The sequence below is a fragment of the Ixodes scapularis genome, unplaced genomic scaffold (genome assembly GCF_016920785.2).
Source record: "Ixodes scapularis isolate PalLabHiFi unplaced genomic scaffold, ASM1692078v2 PGA_scaffold5__190_contigs__length_132052651, whole genome shotgun sequence".
In the NCBI taxonomy this organism is placed as follows: Eukaryota; Metazoa; Arthropoda; class Arachnida; order Ixodida; family Ixodidae; genus Ixodes; species Ixodes scapularis.
Window position 1 is genome coordinate 96,644,848 of NW_024609880.1, and position 13,934 is coordinate 96,658,781.

General features: G+C 45.9%; 1 protein-coding gene across 1 annotated transcript; it reads right to left on the reverse strand.

The window, feature by feature from the left end:
* Window positions 1-11,660: 11,660 nt before the first annotated feature.
* On the reverse strand, window positions 11,661-13,360 carry LOC120844907 (putative nuclease HARBI1). Its single transcript, XM_040216911.1, has 2 exons — window positions 13,143-13,360; window positions 11,661-12,261 (listed from the first exon to the last, which is right to left on the reverse strand). The coding sequence occupies exons 1-2, from the start codon at window positions 13,358-13,360 to the stop codon at window positions 11,661-11,663; spliced, it is 819 nt and encodes a 272-aa protein (XP_040072845.1).
* Window positions 13,361-13,934: the final 574 nt, after the last annotated feature.

The following is a 13,934-nucleotide window of genomic DNA, read 5'->3' on the forward strand; positions in this document are numbered from 1 at the left end:
AAATATCAAGTAGGACAACTCCGAGTAGGCTCTCCGTCGCCTTCCATCGTGTTTTTCTTCTTCGCCCGGGCAGGAGAAAGCTCTTCGTGTTTATTTGTTTTTGTCTTTTACAACGTCTCACTTTTTCAAAGTTCTTCGACGTCTCCCGTCACCTGCACAGGCATCGAACGCGGGTCCGTAACCCCTCGATTCGCGGGTTCACAACCCGCGTGACAGATGTTGTATCCTCGCGGGAGAGGGTCGACTTCACTTTGTCTTTAATGTGCGCTACTGTGTTCTAGCTCGCTCGTGAGGAACGGCTGAAATGCACCCGGCGCGATGCTAGGAGCCTAGTCTTCGAGTGTGCGGGCGATATTTCTTTTGGTTTACTTGTCCGGGCATGGTGGTCAAGTCTACTTCTCACTTTACACTCAAGTGTCAACAGAAAGGGTGGGGGAGGGTTAGGCCGTCGAAGGAGTGCTGAAAGAGAGAGAAAGAACGCGTAAAAGTGGTGTGATCCTCTATTGGTTTTTGAGACCGATGGTCACCGCTTCTCTCGCACTCTATGCCCTCCCCTCCCCTGGCCCCCCCCCCCGAATATTGGTATGAAAGTGAGAACCGAAGAAACGATCGATAACGGGTGACCGCCGCTCTTTTTCTGACTGGTCGAGTTTTCGATAATGGAGGGTCCGTCGTCTCCATAGCTATCTCTTAATGAGATGTTCCATATTCAAGGCATTAAAGAGAACGGAAATCTACCTAGAGTTTCAGTGCATACTTTGCTTGCCTAAAAACACAGACAATGTCGTCAGGAAGAACAAGAAACTCTAATCTACGGAAACACATCAATGTAAGCTGAAACACCTGCATTCTGCATTGGCTATACATTGCAACGTTAGAACCAAGTTTTTGTTTTCTTGTGCGATAACAGGCGAAACACCCGAGTCAAAAGGCAGCTTACGTAGATCGCTTCATTAGTTCCGAATCTCGTGGTGCAGGTAGACGCGCCTATTGAGCACACCGACCGCTAGCTTTGTCTGCACAATTCCAGGGCTCGTTTCTGGAGACCATAAGCTAGCGGGACGCCGGGTGGTGGTTCCAGCTTTCGGCGCCTTAATAATAATACAAATCTTTATTTTTGGGTGCCGAAAAAAAACTACATTGGTCGTCTCACTGGTGCACAAACACAAACAAACAAAATCAGCGAGCAAATACTAAGGTTCTAAACACGCTTACTAATAAGATAAAGCATCTAACACAAACATAACGCAAAGGGGCTAGAATAATATCATTGAAATTGTGAGGGTAGATAGAAATTGATGCAGGTATGTCAAGGTGAGATGAAGCGAAGGTATTATATAATGTCTGAATCCGTGAGGGAGGTAAGGTATTACCTGGCGAGCGAAAATTAAAACAAACAAGGTGCCTGGTTATTCGGTATGGAATATGGAAGTTCACTTTCGCAAGGAGTTGCGCCGAACCAACTACGCCATTTGTAATGTGTGCAGAAAAATTGAATCTCAAACAGTCGTCCTTTTAGGCAGTAGTGAAAGTAAAAACATTTTTATTATACATTCATACTTTTAATAAAGGCGCCACTCAAAGCATCTGCCATAAACAATCCGGTCAACTCTTTTCTGAACATTTTCTTTACTCATAGCCTCTACTTAGGTATCGAGTTCCATACGATAGAAGCAAACTCGAGTGGTGACCTCACTAAAGAATTAAAAAAGTGAATCAATGAATGGGGGTTCCTAAAATTACGCGACAAACAAGAAATTGCCCCTAACACTCTAAAAGCATTGCCCACGATCAACGACACATTATTCACCAAAAAAGATAAAGCGTTCTCAACACACACACCAACGTCAACGCTGTATGGGCGATCCCACGAGATAATAAGTAGATGGAAAAAAAAAAACCGACGGAAAAACGCAATTACTTCTGCATTTTCGGGGTTACGCAGCAATTGATCATTTTTAAACCACTGAGGAACGCTGGGAACGTCACCTGTTAGGACACCGCAATCTTTAAAACACTGATTGTTTTTGAGCAACTTAAGGTCATCAGCAAAAATATTTTGTTCAGAACTGTGTACGCAGGACACTATATCGTTTATGAAGGCCAAGAACAAAAGAGGGCCCAGTATTAATCCCTTGAAAACACCGGACGTCAAAAAACAAATTTCAGGGAAACATTCAGTCTACAGGTGAACGAAGTGCACCTATACTTTTTCTGTTAATTGCAACATTTTATTTTTACAAGGACTACCATAATGCGGGCGAATGAGGAATGAAAAGTCATGTTGCAGAAAATTTTGGAAAATTTTCAATATTTCTTTTATCGTTTTCTAGATAAGTGCACGAAAAAAAGTAAAGTGAAAGTAACTTCTAACGTAACGATTAAAGGAATCCGTTGCTTTCAGTGAAAAGTAATTTGTAACGGTAATTCATTACAATTTTCAAGTAAAGAGCACAAGTCTGGTCTGTACACGATTCTGGAAAATTCAACCGATGAACATTTTTGTTTTCTCTGGCTGAATGACAATCCCAGCTGTAGAGTTCGACTGACGCGCTCAGCGATAAGCGTTGCAATATTGCCACACTGCTTAGTTGTTTTTGGGGTTAACAATCTGCCTTTGTCGCAAGAGACGAATCCTCTAGTTCAAATCTAAACCAGGCTGCTTAAACTGTGTCGTAGGCGTTACTCTTCAAAAGTAACAAAATACCTTTACTTTTACTTGGCCTTAGAAGTAACTAAGTACGTTACTTGTTCCTTTTGTGAACAAAATAACTAAATAGGTTACTCGTTATCGAAAACAATAACTAGGTAAAGTAACCCATTATTAGTAACGAGTTAAAACATGTCTGTCTGCAAGTAACTGACGAAATTTAAAAAAAAAAAGTTTTTACGCATTGCCCGTAATTTTTTTTTTTTTTTTTTGGTATTGATTATTTCTCTGGTGTTCTAATACTTGAAAGTTCGCAGAAAATTGCTTAAGGTGCCACGTTTGAGTTTCTTTTTTTAAATATAATTAAGGTTCCGCGTTTTCGGTTTTTATTTGTTTAAAAAATGGGCGTGCTTTTGTTGGTGTTTATTTCAAAAATTAATGTTCGTTTTTTTTTGGTGCATATTTATTCCCAAAGAAGTTTACCGATTTTTTATCAAGGAGGGAGGGGTCACGTGACCCTGGGAGGGAGGGGTCACGTGACCCCTCCTCCTGAGGTCACGTGACCCCCTCCTCCTGAGGTCACGTGACCCGCCCCCCCCCAGGTCACGCCCCCCCAACTAAAGCAATTACACTTTTACAATGTTAATAAAGGAACATACTATCTGGTATGATCCGAATAACAAAAGCTTTATGTTATTCTTCGGCGAAGAGACAAAATGCGCGCTCATTTTCCCATAGGAACGCGCAGGACCACCATAAAGGTAGACAGACTGGTTACCGTCTGCTTCAGTTTGCGCCTCGGAAGTCAAATGGACACTAGCGCCAGTCGAACCTCCAAGCGTACGTTATAATAACTCTGCGAGTTACACCTCTGAATTATCATAAAAAACCAATAAATAAAAACAGAAATCTTTGATCCGGAAAATTAACGCTTGAACAAGCAAGCTGTAAATCTGTCATTTAGGTTGAGTCGATATCTTTGTCTTATACATAAAATTATTATAGTGTGCGCATAAGGTTCAAGTAGCGCTAGTGTGCTGCTGCAAATTGAAGCAGACAGCGACAAGTCAGAAATTGACTTCCGGTAATGCATTTCTGTGGTTAAAAGCGAGTACATTTTCTCGCTGTGCTCTATTATAACAGCAAATATCACGAATATTTCGTACGGACTGGCACATTGGAACATTTCTCAGTCACGCAGACAAAATAATTGGTCAATTACGGCGTTTTTATTTGAAATTCGTGGGCATGAAAAACTGGGCTAAAACAGCTTCGTGCATGTATTTATGTGCACTGTCGGGCACTGTTAGCGCGAACACGGCATCGGCGCTTTCCACCATGGGGGATATACGTGTCAAACGAACGAAGGACATGTGGAAAACCAAGAGAGGCGGCAAGAACTGCTCAGTAACACTGGGTAAGTAACTCCTTGTGCATGCAGGCGACCAAAATAAATTGAAAGCCACGTAATATAGTTAAATTTGCAATAAATAAGTACTGCTTTATTCTTTCTGTTCATGAATATGTGCAAAGATGTATGTTGGGGGCTCAAATCATCAACCATACGCTTCAAATCTTTGTAAATAGGAAGAAGTCAGAGAACAGATGCACGATGAAAACTGCCCGACATAGGAAATAATAAAAAGACACACCTCTCGTAGTCCACGCACTTTCTTTCTTGTATTCGAGTGTTTTTTAACCGTCGTAAAAATGCACGACGTCATTTTCATAGAGTGACAGGACAGGCATATTACCAATATATAAGTGCCGCTGCAATCAGGCCCGTAGCCAGGATTTTGCTTCGGGGGGGGGGGGGGCGGGGGGGGGGGGGGGGGGGGGGGGGGCGACGCCCATGACATAATGCCATATGAGGACGAGGGGGGAGAGGAGGTCCCAGCAAAACGGAAGATTTCGGGGGAGGCCCGGTCCCCCCCCCCCCCCCCCCCCCCCTGGCCACGTGCTTGACCGCAATGCAAGCGAACTTTGAATACACTCTACATTCTTTTCGATCGTTAGTTTGCTTAGAATCGTCGCTCGTTTTTAAATACCTGCCATGGAACATACGTTTGGGCCTGATATAGAGCGAAGCTTGACATCGTTCAGTGGCAAAGACAAATGCTGTAATTAAAGGAATTCCACTTTTACAATATTAATATATGTACACACTATCCGGTACAACCGAAATAATAAATGTTATTTTCCGGCGAAGAGACAAATTTCACGCGCGTTTTCCCATAGGAATGCACAGAAACACCGCAAAAGTAGACTGCTTGCTGTCTGCTTCAATTTGCCTCCCGAAAGCCGCATAGACACTAGCACCAGTTGAACCTCTAGCGTACGTTATAATAATTCTATGGTCTTATATACGCAGCGGCGATATAAGGTACACTGCTGGGCTTTTAAACGAAACTAAGTTTCTTCCTATTATAGCTGCTTTTTGTCTTTCGTTAGACGCGTCACGCTACTTCTCTTGTTTAAAACTAAACTCAATTGAGCAAAAAAATATTAACGAATTTCGCCGGTCGGCGTTCGCTCTGCGCGTGGCTTCTGAAGAGTTGCTGTTGCGCCGCACGCGAAGCGATCGCGTTCAGCCCGTAGTTTATGAACACGACTCCAATAATAGAAGACCGCTGATTGCCACTGGGCCTTCAATAAATCAACGAGGTGTTAGGCGCGGACGCCAGCCCGACATAACATTCAGAAAGAACAGAAATGTTATCTCACCGCTGTCACGTAGGAACAGGCTAAAAATGGTTGATCTTATCGGTGTAGTATTTGCGCCTACGCAACACGGAACGTACGTGTTGTAATTCTGTTAATAGCGGATTTATCGCGCACACTCCGGGCGAAATTTTGGAGATTCGCATCATTATCACATAGAGCATGGAATTATAATAGGCTACGTTCCTAGAAGTAGGCAAACATCTCCTACGTGATCGCGCAGCTATTTGTCGGTGAAAAGCAATACTGACAATGATCACACTGCTTAATAGCTTCTTCAAGCGTCCTTCTATGAGTTCAGAAGCACAGTTGTTCCCAACGTCAAAGTCCGGAAGAAGCGATTGTATCACTCCGTTCACAATGCGAGCCGCCGTGCTTACCGAGGTTCGGGAGGTTTTTCTAAAGATGTAAAGGGGAAGCCAAACGATGGCAATAGGTTAAAAAGTACTATGTCTGTGGTTAAATAAAGCGAGAGCAATGAACAGACGAATTGAATCGTTGGCATTTCGCTGTTCAGAAATAACCTTACCGCCAAGTCTGTAAAGGCCGTTTCACAGATTAACGCAGCGCTAGGTAGAGCCAGCGCTGCATCAGTGCCATGCTCAGTGCTGACTTAGCACTGAGTTAGCTCTGCGTAGTTCATTTACGCTGAAAGGGGACAGAGTTACCTACAACAGAGCGCTAATACACAGCTGCTATAGAGCAAAGTCAGTTCTTTATCTATAACGCCGCTTTAGCACTGTACTGTATATGTGACTACGCCTTAATATTGAATTCCCACAACCACACTTTCGGCTCTATAAAGGTTTAACTACTTATGCCACCAAAAGATACAATACGTTTAAAATTCAACTTAAACCTTGTTTTTTTAAAGATTGGCAATTTTTACCGACCTTTAAGAGAAAAAGACCTTCAAGCGATGTACCCCTATGTCGAATGACGCCCCTCCGAAACCAGGTGGAAACACACCGTCAACTAGGCTACCACTAGAGCATTCGTGCCCACTAGAAGTAGAGCATACTCGTATGACGCGCACATATGCGCAGTAACACAGATATTGTAGATACGCGCATGTCCAACGTTATATCATGCGCTACAAACAGTTGTGACAAGACTCCCGAAAAACAAAACGCAACGGTGCTTCCACTATACATAAACTAGACGTACCCAGTAGACGAGGTCGAGTTTTTAAATATATTTTTCCGATTTGAAATGTATTTTCTTTCTATACTCCGTTTCATTGTAGACGTTGGATCACAGCCGCCGCTACGACCGGATGGCGCCAATCAACCAGAGACAAATGTGCATCGTCACAGTGTTCATCACCTTTGCGCGTTTGTCATCATCTGCTCAATCAAATGCACTCAGACAAAGAGCGCAAGATCACGGGGCAGTCACTGTGCTTGAACACCCGAACACCGGAACACTCCCGCAGAAGTTTGGATTTTGGGAACAGGTGATCATAGCTATTATTAACAGAGCGGCCTCGGATAGTTGGTTTTCCATCTTACGACTTCATCTCAGCTCAGGCACGAATTTTGGGTCGAATTTTTAAATTTTGTCAAAATATAGGAAGTATTCACTGGTGGCCATAGTTGTGTGCAATACTGCTGAGCGCGCGCTGACGGCGAGCTTCCCCGGTTCTTTTGCAACGTGCATTCCACACCATCGAGAGTGCCGGTCTTAGCAACCTATTAATCTGGGCTCGTTCTGAACATGCGCTCTAGACAGCACCCACAAATATGGCGCCCAGTGAATACTCCTTATAGATGTTCTCGGGCAATTGCTATAATAAAACAAAAAAAAAAAAAAAAAAAAAAAACACGAGTAACGGCGAGTTTACCGCATTTTTTTTGTTCTCAAGTTGTGGACCGTTCTCAACTAGAATGAAACCTCACAAGTCCTTACCTTTGTTTTTGTACTGAACTTCAATGCATGCTGTAGGTGTCATCGGCAGACGTGGCAGTTCTTATGGAATACCCAGGATCTGCAGTAGAAGTGAGCTGAAGTTCCTGCAAAATGGCCGAAAATGTGTTCATAGTGATCTTTTGATTTTCAAGCTCATAGTTAGTGCCTAGCCTTACACCTGCCTGACTCGCAAAAGCCTTGTGTGCTCGAATAAAATACCAGACGTTTTTGTAATAAGCTTGCAGAATAAGGGCTTGTGCATGGCAATGGAACTTTTATACAAGGGTTGCTGAAAAATGTATGACCCACACTTTTTTTCTTGTCTTAAAATAAAGATAGTGACTACAAGTTCTTTCTCGCTCCCCGAAGGTGGCATGAAGCATTAAATGCTTTAGAAATTAAGAAGCTATAGCCACATTGTGAACCGTCGTTTCACAAACCACAGCTGTTTACAGAAGCGGATGGCTTGTGAATTCCCACAAAACATGGTGGCGGCCGTACTGTATTCTCGGTGTGCTCGGTTTTTTTTTTTCCCTTGGCTACCACCCTTATACTCTTAATTTCAGCTGTGGCTCATGCGGCTGGAACTTGGGCTGCTTTGACCAGACATCCATCTCTGGCCGCCGCTTTAACCACACGCTCGCCCTGACGCTGCACGATTCGGCATGATTTTCTCTGCTTTAGCGTCCGCAGTTATGGTGACATGCTGAGCCTGTTTGCGAGATTATTTACGTGAACTGGATCTTATGTTTTAATATAAAATGCATTATGAGGAAGACATACTTCCAGGATGCCAGAACTACGCACACATAGATTGCCTTCACGTGCACATTGCATAGACTGATGCAACCCTTTGTTGTAACCGGTGCAAACAGCGCATTAATAGTAAAAATACAAAGAAAATGAGGGGAACAAAATGCCACTGTGGCAGTGCCAAGGTTGTACCCAAGTCACACGGCAGCATAAAGGTGCCTTTAGCCCAGGTACCTGTCGAAAAGGGTGCGGGAGAGCGTGATCACACGGTGCATAAAGGTACCTTCCGCTAAGGGAGGTCCTGTGTTAAACGGAGCTCGCCGAGCTCCCTTTACAGCTACAGGGAATATCCTCGGACTTAAAAACTCCAAATAAAAATCACAGATATATAAATATATCTTGTTTAATGCATTATAACAAATTGAATATATATAAGTAGCGAATAGACCGATCTCACCAGCCAGTTTGACAACGCCACCGCTGCCGCAATGCATCGAGGGAACTTAAAGTCCTTCTGCGCGTGCGACAACCTCGCTGGAGCTCTGCGCGTGCAGAACACGAACAGTCTCGTGCACTGCCGATGCCTCTTACGAACAAAAGTTATGGCTGCCTCGCGCATGCGTCGAACGCTTGGTGAGATCGGTCTATTACGAAATGATTGTGGACACAAATGCGTTCGAATGATGCGTTAACGAGGAACGCATGCTCTAGCTAGCAGGTAGCAGCGGCGGCACGTGGAAAGGAATATCTTCTACGAACCCGAGCTCAATGGACCACTCCGAGCTGTTTTTTGAGATTGTAGACGAGTCGCCCGACTCTCCCTCCCATGACCTTTATCCACCATGGTTCCGGGGCCCTTCGGTCAGGTAAACTCGGGCGCAAGCACTAGTGGCGCCAGCACAAGCGGCACAAGAAGAAAGGCGCTCGAGTTCACTGGTAAGAATCCGAAACCTGGACACTTATCCGTCTGTGGGAAGATAACATCGGCGAGCTCCGGCGGCAGAGGAGAAACGCCGGCGTCTACGAGATCATATGGCTCAGTCTCGAGTCCGTCTCCATTACAAAGACACGGCAGCAGGTCCAGGACACGATAGATAACCTCAACCAGACGTACAGGTGAGCTGGTTTTCACGTTACCGCAATTGTCGTTGATGCTCACCTTCTGCGTGCCCGTAAATCTCCAGATCGTCCACATCGCCACAACTGGATGCAGATTCCAAGTTTCTTTAACGATGCGATAAGGAATACAGCTCGTAGTGGCTGCACGCTCCGTAAAAGTCTCGAGTGTGGCTCTATAGGTGGTATTCGCTGGACGCCATATTTGAGGTGACTGCTGAGAGCGCATGCTCGGAATTAGTTCTTATTTATGGCCTCCCAAAGAAGACAATCTCAATGGTGTACGATGTGAGTGTTGGAAGCGTTGTAGAAGCTTGACGTCAACACGTGCTCAGCAGCAGCGAGCTCAACTATGGCCGCCAGTGAATACGACCTATAAAAGGCCGTAAGAATAGGCGCCTGCATGGGTATTGATGTCTCTAAACGAGCGGCTGTCGCACTGCCGCTCCGTTGAGAGCGTCCCAAGCCCCGTCCTCGGAGGAAGCTCCGAGCTTTATTGCAGGATAGCGACATCACCTCATTGCATGTAGCAATCTCAGAATTTCACCGTACTTGCATTTTAGTGTTGCATTCTACCTTGTAAAATTTGGAGTAATAGCTCACTTTGTAGCGGAAAACCTCAAAACGGGGGAAATAAAAAAAATTAAAAAGGGACAGTTATACACGTGTGTGATTCGTTTTTTTTCCAGTTTTGGGATTTTTAAATTTTTTTTAATACAGAGTTAGTTTGCCAGCTTTCTTGCATTTTTCAACTTTTATAGCTCGCTTTTTCTGCGAAGTGAGGCGGGCGTGCCCTAGATTTTGAGCCACTTTGCAAGCACCCACATACTCGCCCCACTGTCTTGTAGGAGAACACAGAGAAAAGTAGGCCACCAGTACAAAAAGAAAGTTCCCCATAGAGGAAGGAGTGATAGGCCATATTTTGCGGCATTTGAACTTCACAGATGGCAAAAGGCCAAATCGCTTAATACCACTTTTTAGAGCGCAGCTCTTAGGGGCCCGTTCCCGGCTTGAGCGGCGTCGGCGTAGGCGTAACCAAGGTCACCCCAAGGTCACGCGGCCCCCAAGATCATCCCAAGGTCACGTGACCCCCAGAGGTCACGTGACTCCCTCCTTCAGGGTCACGTGACTCCCAAGGTCACGTGACACCCAAAATCACGTGACCCTCCGAGGTCACGTGACCCCCCCCCGAGGTCACGTGACCACCCCCAGGGTCACGTGACCTCCCCGCTGACGTCATCGTCACTGATGACGTCACCGGCATCCGCATCGTCATCATCACTGATGACGTCATCAGTGACGTCACTGATGACCTCACCGGCATCCGCATCGTCATCAGTGACGTCACCGGCATCCGCATCGTCATCATCACGAATGACGTCATCAGTGACGTCACTGATGACGTCACCGACATCCGCATCGTCATCATCGCTGATGACGTCATCGGAGTCCGTATCGTCATCGTCACTGATGACGTCATCAGTGACGTGACTGATGACATCATCGGCATCGTCACTCCACCCCCCCAGGTCACTCCACCCCCCCCCCCCCAGTACCCTACCCTCCTCCTCCTCAAGAGCTGCGCTCTAATTCGGTGTTACAGGGAGTTGTAAACGGCTTTCACTTTTTTTTCTCTTTCTTACAGGACAAAAAGAAGCATGACAACAGGGTCCGGAAAGGTGAACTGGCCACTTTATTGTGACCTCCACAGGTTTCTCGGAAGCCTACCGAATAACGACTCTAGCCTGGTGGACGACTCCATCTCTGAAGATCTTGTAGAGTTATATCAGAAAATCTAATGTGTTTTTAATTCTAGAATGCTGAGAGCGAGAGTCTCCTGCCCTTTGCGAAGACGCAAAGGGCAGAATCTATGATTTCTATGTGAGTCAGTGAGTGGAACTAGGTAATACATGTGACAGCTGTCCAGTGTTAAGGTGTCTACACGCATCATCCGCTCATTCTGTTCACACAGCATTGCACTCACATAACCCTGGTGCTATGTTCTTGAACTGTGTCTAAAAACACCCCACGGTTGAGGGTTTAGACCTTCCCTGTCTTGTGGCTGAATTATTCAAGGAATGTAACTACGTGAATTAACGAAAGCTTTGCATGTATCATAAAGGAATGGGCCGTACTGATGAGCACATGATTTTATTAGGAACCGGGAGACGAAAACCGGCCCGAGGAAGACGACGTGGAGACGGGCCTCTCAGGCAATAGAAACCGCAAAAAAAAAAAAGGAAGTCCTCCAGGAAGCAAGGGGACCTCCTCATGTTGCTCCTGGAGGAGCAGAGACAACAAAGACTGGAGCTCAAAAAGGCAAGAGATGAAGTCCGCAATGATCGGCAGCGCCAGTTTCAAATACTGCAGGAGTCGAACAACCTGCAGCGGGAGTTCCTGCAGTTCCTGAAGTCAAGGGCACAAAAAAAATGTGAAGCATACAGATATATGACCCCGTTTTACTTATGTGTGGGCTTCAAGCAGTGGCACCCAGTCTAATGACAAGGGCTAGTTATGCCTTGCGTGTCCGAAGTGGATTTGCCTCGAAGTATGAAACAAGTGCTGCTCGGAGTGTATCCCCCCTATCTGTCGCAGATAAAGAGCTGAGGCTCGGCTGTTCCTGTTTTGCATCTTCTCCGATCTTCAGGGCCTCCGTCACCCACTGCTGGTCAGCCCTATCGTTCAGGGTCTCGCAGACATTGTGCAGAATGCAGCATGCTCGAACTACAGCATTCACGTTCTCCATCCGTTGCTCCATTCGCTTCGGAAGGATTCTAAAGCGAGCCTTGAGACGCCCGAACGTATTTTCTACGACTCGCCTAGCCTTGGACAGAGCGTAGTTGTAGTCTCTTTTGCCTTGAGGGTAATTCAGACTGTGTCGGAACGGCTTCATTAGGTTCTGGGTGAGGGAAAATGCCTGATCACAAAGCACAAGGGGTGGAATCTCTGTGCCTCCCATAACTCTTGGAACGGCAGCCTGATAGCTTTCCAAGAGACGAGCTAACGGGGAACGGCCGTACACGTTGGCATCGTGGCACTTTCCTGGGAAGCCCACGTTGACGTATCGGTAAAGGTAGCGGTGGTCGACCAAGGCCAGAAGGATGACACTGTACCTAAAACCAAAGAACCACGTGTGAGCAACAAGTAGCACAAGCACATACTCATGAAACTTTGCTACACCGTGCGCTATGAAACAAAATGTGTGCTTTAATTCTATTTAACAAGTTTCCCGAATCCCTTTGAGAGCACGTTTTCTTTAATTGATTGCATTTTGCAGCTGACGGTTTTGAGTTGTTCTTTTATGGTTTATGCTGACTACAGAGACTATGGCTGTGCACCTTAGAGCATTTCGAGAGCGGGTAGGGGAATCCGCTCGCTTAGCAGGTGACAGCCAACAAGGGCGTTTTGGTGGGTTGTAACGTTACAGGGGCGCAAGGTGGCAAGGGCCGTGTGACACCACGCAACGAAGGTAAAGGCCCCTGCTCTGACAGCACCAGTGTTTGCCCGCATGATTATTTCTCCAGAGACAAGCTACATAATGCGATTTGCCAACTAAGGGTCACGGTGTTTAGCCTACCATCCCTTGTAGTTTAGGTTGTCCACAGCCAACGATGGCATTAGCAAATTCGAGGACTGCCTGGAACTCGAGCATGTGGTGGTAGAGGTTTTGGCTCAGGACCACCGAAACAGTGCGCGACTCGAGTTTATCAATGATCACATCGCAGAACTGCCGGTAGCTTCCGTTCACCACCGATTGGCCTACCGCAAAGAGGTGTGCAATCGTCCGCTCTTATGCCGATGAGCAGAGCCTGTAGAGGCTGATCGCCACCCTCTTCTCGACCGTCATTGCGGACTTAATCGAGGTGTCCTGTCGGACCATCAACGGGCGGCAGACGTCCACGAGGTGGTGGAGGAGACGCGGAAGCAAGCGCTGAAGTGCTGTTCGCCCATCCTAGGCAGTGTCTTCTCAAACCACCTCGCTGGCCTCACTAACACAGTCCTCTGCCGAGCGACCTTTATGAGCTCGCGGGCCAAAATAGCTGCGATTGTGAAATTCGATGCCTGAAGCTGCTCGTCGAGTGTGTCCGCTTCTGCTTCCATTGTTTGGATCTGCTCTTCCATCTGGTTAAATTGGATCCGCTGCTGTTGAAGCGACCCAACCATACCCAGGAGCTCGTCGTCACCCATTCCTTTCGATAGCGTCACTGGCATGTAGAGTTGTTCAATTGGTAATTAATGGTCAGAAAAGTGGCAGAGACAGGAGCCAACCAATGGCGATCATCACTGTTTTTCACCTTCATTTCCTCTTCTTTTTCCATCAATTTGTCAACAAACTCCCACCACTACACTACAAAAACTGCGCGTTAAACCGATTTCGAGGAATAATTGTTTATCACGTGCTCTTCTCGCGGTTTAGTAGGACTGCAATTAACATAAACTTAAAGTGCTCCGTTTATTTATCGTGTGATCAAAAACGCCGTTAACTACGGGTACCTTTAGCTAAGGGACCTAAGCTAAAGGTACCTTTACGCTGCCGTGTGATTTGGGTATTAGCCTTTGAGCTAAACAAAATGAGCTACGCTTAGAGTATCGGCACTTTTCCCCCCAATATTGTTGTGGGCGCCACAATCTTGATGATTAGTAACAAATCAAAAGCAGGTGCCGATCGTCATGATTCAAAAGTGCGACTTCCTCAGCATTAGTTTCGGTGTCAGGAAACTTACGTAATATTCCTTTGCTTTGTCGCGAACTGTTTATGCATTTGTGGAGGACGGAAAAGCGTTTC